The following is a 7,931-nucleotide window of genomic DNA, read 5'->3' on the forward strand; positions in this document are numbered from 1 at the left end:
CATGACCAGGATTTCTCAAATATGATATAAGAGGGACCCTCCAATCCTGGACTTTGGCCGAGACAACTGAATCATCCTTTTTGGCCTAATTAGGATCAACAGCAGCATCACCGGTCAGATCGGTCTCTGGACCGGTCAGATCGGTCTGGGCGGTCAGACCGGTCTCACTAACCGGTCGGACTGGTGCGTCCAGAACCAAAAACTCGGCTTTCGTTTGCATCGACTTGCGAATGTTGAAATATTTTTTCGTAACATTATAGCCAGATGCTTGCTGAGCCAGAGTGTTTACCTTTTCATTCTCTTCCCTCGAAATATGTTTAATAATAAATTCATCGAAGAAAGAAATAATATCAAGGCATTTATCAAGATACGCATTTAGAGAACCATTATAGCATTGTCATACCTTGGATATTTGCTGCACCACCAGAAGAGAATCTCCAAAGGCTTCAACATGCTTCACGCCCATGGATTGTAAAAATTTCAAGCCAAATAGAAGCGCTTCATACTCGACTTGGTTATTTGTGCATTCCTCTTCCAATCGGTTTGAAAATTCAAAAACAGCACTACTCGGAGAAATAAGAACAACATTAATTCCTTGACCATCATCACAAACCGATCCATCAAAGTACAACTTCCATGGTGTGCAATTAATATAGTCGACTTCTAGATCATGTTTGTCATTAATCCGATGCTCAATAATAAAATCCGCTACAATTTGACCTCTCATAGCTTTTAAAGATTCACAAGTCAAATCATATTCAACCAAAGCATAAGCCCACTTGCCGATTCGACCACTCAAAATCGGCTTTTGTAACATATGTTTGATCACATCGGTTTGACATACTACTATGCAAGCACTAGATAGTAGGTAATGCCTCAATTTGGTACAAGCATAATAAAGAGACAAACATAACTTCTCAATTGTATACATTGTCTCCGCATCAATAAGTTGTCGGCTTAAATATGTAATGATGTACTCCTTCCCTTCGGTCTCTTGAGTCAAAACAGCCACAATAACCTTGTCTTCAGCAGCCACATAAAGTCTGAAAAGTACTCCTCTCGTAGGCGCTCTGAGCACGGGTGGTGAATACAAATAAATCTTGATCTTCTTAAACGCTTCTTGCTGTTTTGCCCCCCAAGTAAATTCGGTTTTATCTTTTAACCGAAGAATAGGAGTAAAAACATCGATCTCCCCGGACAAGTTAGATATAAACCTTCTTAAGAAATTTACCTTGCCCAAGAATTTCTGCAAGTCCTTCTTGCATGTAGGAGCTTCAACCTTCTTCATGGCTTCAATTCTCTTAGGATCAATCTCTACTCCCTTCTCATGAATAATGAAGCCAAGAAACTTTCCAGCCGATACTCCAAAAACACATTTGAGTGGATTCATTTTCAAACCATACCGGCGCATCCTCTCAAGAGCAAGTCTCAAATCGGCTAAATGATGATCCAAAGTAGCCGATTTAATGACAATAACATCAATGTACACTTCCAAGATGACACCAAGCAAATCATGGAAGATTAAATTCATAGCTCTTTGATAAGTAGCACCCGCATTTTTCAAACCAAAAGTCATAACAACCCACTCAAACAAGCCGACAAATCCCGGACATCTAAAAGCCGTTTTAGATATATCTTATTCGGCCATAAATATTTGATTGTAACCGGTATTACCATCAAAAATTCGAATAACACGATATCCGGAGGCCTCATTGATTAACATATTGGCTATAGGCATAGGATATTCATCTTTGGGAGTAGCTTTATTAAGATATCTAAAATCAATGCACACTCTAATTTTTCTCGAATTCTTTTTCTCAACGGGCACAATATTAGAGATCCAATCAGCATAACGACAAGACCGAATAAATCCAGCATCAAGTAAACGATTAATTTTAGCTTTAACTCGGTCATAAGTAATAGGATTGAAATGCCTAACCGGTTGCTTATAAGGTCAAAAACCGGCTTTAATCGGTAAATGATGCTCAACAAGATCACGACTTAAACCAGGCATTTCATGATACTCCTAAGCAAAACAATCAACATATTCTTTCAACAAATTAACCAAATCGGCTTTATATTCAACCGATAAATTTTTGTTTACAAAGGTTGGCCTAGGAATAGTTCCATCACTAATATCTACCTTTTCTAAAGGATTGGCCGAAGTAAACCCTTGGCCCAGCTTGTCTAGATCATCAGAGTCTTCAATGGCTTCACACATATCGTTCGTACGCGCCTGATATTGATCTAGCCTCTGCTGTAGCCATTCTACATTGGACCGGTCTGATCGGTCGGGGGGTCCGGTCTGACCGGTCGGCCCTGTGAACCGAACAGGACTAGACTGGTCTGACCGGTCGGCACAAGCGGTCTGACCGGTCGCTTCTGGAGCCTCTGTTGTACTCATCTGATTTACATTAAATGATTCAGCCGATTATCCATCGGTTTTAGTACAGCAGAAATAAAACTATCCTTAGTGCAACTGATCAAACCATAATCGGACAGATCCACGCCCGATAAACACTTGACGTTGTCATGTGCACTAATAGAATTGGAATCGACCAAAGCAACAAAAGATGAAGTGTCTCCATGGACTACCTCAACCTCATCGCCGATCCACTGAACAAGAAACTGATGCAAGGTAGAAGGAACGCACTAATTTGCATGAATCCAATCCCTTCCAAGAATTAAGTTGTAGTTACCTTGCACCTCCGCGATGAAGAAGGCCGTAGCAAGAGTCTTGCTTCCAATAGTGAGCTCCATGGAAGCAACTCCTTTGGCGCTAAGGGGCTCACTTCCGCCAGCACCACTGACCGTCATATTCGTCTTGATCAAGTCTTCGTCTTGGCCGCCGAGCTTCTTGTACAACGAGTAGGGCATAAGATTTACAATGGCCCCACCATCTACTAGCATGCGAGTTACCGGCTTCCCGTTGATGTGTCCCCTCATATAAAGAGCCTTAAGGTGATTATCCTTTTCGCTTGGCTTCTGGAACACAGCCTCACGGGGCCCAAACTGAAGATGAGCCATGTCCTCCTCCGGAACCACAAAGCAATCTGAAGATAAGTGCACCACATTGACCTCCAAGTTGGTATGCTCCGGAGATGCCTCGTAATCCACCAATTCCTCGTCTTCTGCTGTTGGAGGAACTGCTGGGGTTTCATTAATAGGATGAACCAAAACGGGTGGTGCCGATTCGGCTGCTGGATCTGCACTGGGCTCAACCGGTCTGACCGGTTGGTCAGAGCGGTCTGACCGGTCTGTTTGACCGGTCTGACCGGTCGGCTGCGGCAGTCCAATCGGTCTGGCTGGCTGATCAGTCATCTTGATCTTCCAAACCTTGCCTTGAGGGAACATGGGTCTGTATCTGTTGAAGTCCTCATCCCTCATCTTCTCTTCCTCCTGCTCCTTCTTTTCTTTGTTGCGAAGGTGCTGTAGCTTCCTCTTCTATGTATGAGTCAAACCCGAAGGGCACCACCTAGGCTGATGGTACTTGTCTGCTGTGCTCTTACTGCTACCGGCCTCATGATCATTGGCCATGACCGGCTTTTGAGAAGGAACATCAACCGATTTCTCTATGTCCATCGGTTTTTTGCCCGTATCCTTTATGAGCACCTCGATTTCACCGATTTGAACAACAACATCGGTTTTAGGCTTCTCTGGATCAACAACAAGCTTCTGCTCCTCCTTCTTCTCCTTGATGCGATACTCAAACCTTGGAACAGGAACTTGGCCCGGCCTCTGATAAGACCGGTCAGAGGCGACCGGTCTGACCGGTGCAGTCTGCTGCACTGGACCAGATTGGCGTGGTCCCAATCGGTCATGCACGGGCACTCTGGAACTTTCCCCCTGATAATGTGGAGGATAAGGCATCGGGAAGCACTGCATCCATATACCCTCATGCTCCCACGCCAGATTTGTTGCATTCGATGCTGGCGGCACCCATGGCATGGTGGCATACATCTTCTAGGGAGGATTCAATGTAACAACATCACCCCTGCGCCTGCTGGACTCCCTCCTTGGGGACACTGGACGATCTTGGCGTGGTAGTGATCGCGGTCTGTTTTTTAGCGGCCGATCTTTCTGAACGGCCTTTGTGTACTTGTTCAACAACTGATTAAAGGTGGGCTTCTGATTGGCAGCTCTTCCCTGCACCTTCACCTCGTTGGTCTTCCAAGTACCCACTTCCAGACGCTTTGGCTTAAAAGTCCGGGAACGGTCACCAGATCGGTCTGACCGGCCGGAGGCACCGGTCTGACTGGTCGGACCGGTCTGTCCGGTCGGAGACACCGGTCTGACCAGTCGCGCTTGAGCAGCAGACCGACTTTCTGGTGGAGAGCTTCCTTGCCCCCCCCCGAGCCTTGGGTTTCTGATGATGATCTTTAGAGTATCCTTGCCATCATCAGTCTTCTCCTTGATAACCTCCCTAACAAGAATCTTGTCACTTGTATTCATCGGTCTTGGATCACCGATGACAACATTCTTCCCCTTAGATCCTTCGTCTTGTTCCGGCCGAATGAGAACCTTTGGATTGTTCAATTCCAGCGTATGAACAGGAAAAGGAGCTTTATCAATTTGCATCTCAGAAAGTACCAATTGTCCTTCATTAATGGCCGATTGTACCTGTCGACGGAAAACATTACAATCATTAGTAGCATGAGATGTAGAGTTATGCCACTTATAATACGCATGTCGTTTGAGCTCATCGGGAGATGGAATAGCATGTGACAATCGGATGTTACCGTTTTTATGTAATTCATCAAAAATCCAATCGCACTTAGAAACATCAAACGTAAATTTCAGTTCCTCTTGCCGATTCTTTTGAATCGGTTTGAGAGACGGAACTGAACCGGGTTTGGCCTTTGATGGCCAAACAAATTCAGCAGCGTATACTTCCTTGCTATCATCGTCCGAACTATCCGAATCATGATCAAGGATATGCGTATTGGACCGATGAGGCTTGAAAGTATCCTTCGCATTTTTAAGCTTAAACTCTAAACCCATGACTTTGACTTGCAAGAAATTCACCGTATGATACTCAAAGCCCTCAAGTTTTTCTTTCAAATAAGAACGCAAGCCATTAAATGCCAAATCTTTTTCAAAAATCATCAAACTAAAACACCGATTTTTAATTTCTTTAAACCTTTTAAAATAATCCGAAGCAAACTCATCATGACCTTGCTTATTCGATGTTAAGTCCAACAATTTTACTTCGGTTTTCCCACTAAAGAAGTGATCACGAAACTTATACTCCAACTCAGCCCAATTGGGAATAGAATTAGGAGCAAACGAGAAAACCCAAGAGAAAGTCGTTCCAGTCAAAGATAAAGAAAATAAACTCACACGCAAATCATTATTGAAACTAGGGATGCAAGCGGGGCGGGTTTTGTCGCAAGCCCGCTGGGCAAACCCGCGGCGCAAGCCCGTTAAGCGCCGCAGTTCAGCCTGCATAGCTGAAGCGGCTCTTTGCGGCGTGCCCGCAAGGCCCAGCGGCGCCGTGAGCCCGCAAAAAGAAAGGACATCACGGGACAGGGAGGCGAAGGGGAGAGAGGGCGTCGACCTGAGATCCAGAAGCGAGGGCGCCGGTGCGCCGCCCCCCGCCGGCCTCACGTGCGTGCGTCCATGGCGTCGTCGTCTTGAGCGCCGCCGCCCGCTTGCGTGCTGCTGCCACCAACTGCCGATGGATCCACAGCTACCCGCGATCCGTTCTCGCCTCTTCTCCCCTCTCCACGAGAACAATGAGAAATCAGTGCAAGTGTCTGCGGCGATGGTGTGCCCCAAGTGTAAGATCTCGCTTCCTCCTCCCTATCTAGATGATTCTCCTGCTGAATTTTCAATTCCTCTTATTTCTCTCTGTTGTTCCCTAAGAGGAGTTTATTGGATTTTGGATGCACGTTGGGAAAAGCTAGGGAAGGAAGGCTGGAACAAGGGCGCCAGCTGCATAAGCGAAAGCAGCGGCGGCAAGAACAACAAGATCGGACTCCTCCCCAAGAAACCAGGTCAATGGTTAGCCTACCTTCAATTAGCCATGATAGTATTAGCCTGCACTGGATACTGGATGCTTGGCAATTCTCTGTTTTCAGATAGCTCTTGCAAATAACAGGTTGGTTGCCTGCTGTGTAATTTGCTTATTAATGTATATGTGTCAAATTAGAGGCTATCTGTTTGTTGATTGCTGCATTCGACCACTTGTTCAATGGTTATCACATTGTTCATTTGTTTCCTGTGAGGTGAAGGTAATATGCAATATGAATCTGAATTTAGAAGTTCATGTTTTATGATATCTCTATCAACATTCAGTCTATATATCCAGTTTCAATACTACAATCAGCAGATTCTTGTGACTAGTTGGACAACTCATGCAGTTTCTGTAAGAGCTTAATGAATTCTACATGTGAGATGAACACCAGTTTGCAATAACTGAAATTTCAAAAAGAAAAAATTGTGGCTCTGACTTCACATCCATTGATGCTCCAATTGATTTGGTTATATGTGCACACAGGAGAAGATGCCAAGCTCAACGCGATTAGTGTCAGTGCTTACTATTGTAGTAAAAAAGTTAATGTCCATAAGTTATGTTAGCATTTCCTTCCATATTATTTTTTCGAAGAATCGTTTCCTCCCATATTCTAAAGTTAACTTTACTGCACTTTAGTCATTGAGCCATTTGCTAATTCCTTGGATTATAGTTGCAATATATCTGAATGACTTTTTCATTTTGGGATTGCAGCAAGGCGATCGTTGTCACAGTTCAAGAACCTTATCATCTCTTTATTGGGGCATGTTTTATTTGGGGGCACATTAGTATTTGCTTTGTCAGGAAAAAAGATATGACTGCGCAATGGTGTTTCAGATTGTTGAAGCCTGAACTTTTGACTGCGCAATAGTGATTTCTGCTCTTTTGTACTAGTTCACTAAATTATAGATGGGTGACATTTTGCTGGTTGTTCTGCAGACGGATAGGAAAATGAAGCATGAGAACTACTTTCCCATTAGCATTGCTGAGTGTTGTCGATTTAGCCATATTTCAGAAACAGTTGTGTTTCATTTATCCATTGATATGTAATAAGGATAAAGTTGTTTTTAAACAAAAAAGTATGCTTTTATTCTTTGTCTTTGATTCCATAGATATTTCATTTAACTTGTTCATTATCGGTACTGAATACTGAGACAAGCTCAAAAGTCATGCAAAAGCTTACAGCCTGCATGTGTAATACACTAGTACAATTATCCCGCATGTCTCTTCAGCTACATGCGGCACCATGCGGGCTGCCGCAAAGTCCCACCTAAATAATGCGGCGACATGCGGGCTGCCGCATCGGCCCGCAAAACAGATTGCGGCGTGTGCGGACGCGGGGCGGCCATCCGCATCCCGCCCCGCTTGCATCCCTAATTGAAACCGGCTTCTCCCAACTGCAAGACATATTGACTAACGTGCTCCCAAGTTGTACGAGAATCATCACCATTAAATTTAGTAAACTCAGGAATACGCCAACCAGCAGGAAAAGAAACAAAATCAAACTCGGCAGGATATGGTTTTTGATATAAACGCGTAGTACCCATATCCACCCCAATCTTATTATTAATCGCATTAGCCAGATCTTCTTTGAACTTAAGGAGATCGGCCTGATAGTGCTGGCTAGTATAAAACTCAGAAAATCAATGATGTGCATTTGGATTTCCATATGTCATCGTCTGTGAAGAATTCAGGATTGGTCCTTGGTTAGGCCCAGATCCTTGTGACCCTCCCGCTACAGCAGTGGTGCGCGGTGGTGTATATAGCGACAACTCATTGGTTCAGCCAGGGGCAGCCGAACCTGGAATTGTCTCGAGAGGCGTCGGCGATGGTACTGAGTAACTGGTCTGACCGGTCTGGTAATCGGTCTGACCGGTTTGTGGGACCGGTCCGGCAGGTGCAGTGTACACAGTCGATG

At 44.6% G+C, this 7,931-nt stretch overlaps 1 protein-coding gene across 8 annotated transcripts; it reads left to right on the forward strand.

Annotated features, from left to right (window-relative positions):
* The first annotated feature begins 5,455 nt into the window (after positions 1-5,455).
* LOC120676182 lies at positions 5,456-7,108 on the forward strand. 8 transcript variants are annotated; one of them, XR_005675708.1, is made up of 3 exons: positions 5,463-5,780; positions 5,866-6,100; positions 6,728-7,108. XR_005675708.1 is itself a non-coding variant. In XM_039957413.1 (3 exons), the coding sequence occupies exons 1-3, from the start codon at positions 5,678-5,680 to the stop codon at positions 6,882-6,884; spliced, it is 393 nt and encodes a 130-aa protein (XP_039813347.1). In that variant the 5' UTR covers positions 5,467-5,677; the 3' UTR covers positions 6,885-7,108. The 8 variants fall into 8 exon arrangements, 4 of the variants coding, with proteins under 4 accessions (XP_039813347.1, XP_039813348.1, XP_039813349.1 ...); XM_039957413.1 differs by having other exon boundaries at positions 5,467-5,780; positions 5,871-6,003; XR_005675707.1 differs by having other exon boundaries at positions 5,470-5,780; positions 5,866-5,996.
* Positions 7,109-7,931: the final 823 nt, after the last annotated feature.

Source organism: Panicum virgatum, chromosome 5N (assembly GCF_016808335.1).
Source record: "Panicum virgatum strain AP13 chromosome 5N, P.virgatum_v5, whole genome shotgun sequence".
Lineage (NCBI taxonomy): Eukaryota > Viridiplantae > Streptophyta > Magnoliopsida > Poales > Poaceae > Panicum > Panicum virgatum.

Excerpts from the sequence above, each read along its gene's own strand:
- LOC120676182 (XM_039957413.1), top strand. The coding sequence starts at position 5,678 with ATGGATCCACAGCTACCCGCGATCCGTTCTCGCCTCTTCTCCCCTCTC. Across the intron at positions 5,781-5,870 it reads GGCGATGGTGTGCCCCAAGT|TTTATTGGATTTTGGATGCA; the intron begins GTAAGATCTCGC and ends CCCTAAGAGGAG. Across the intron at positions 6,004-6,727 it reads CCCAAGAAACCAGGTCAATG|CAAGGCGATCGTTGTCACAG; the intron begins GTTAGCCTACCT and ends TTGGGATTGCAG.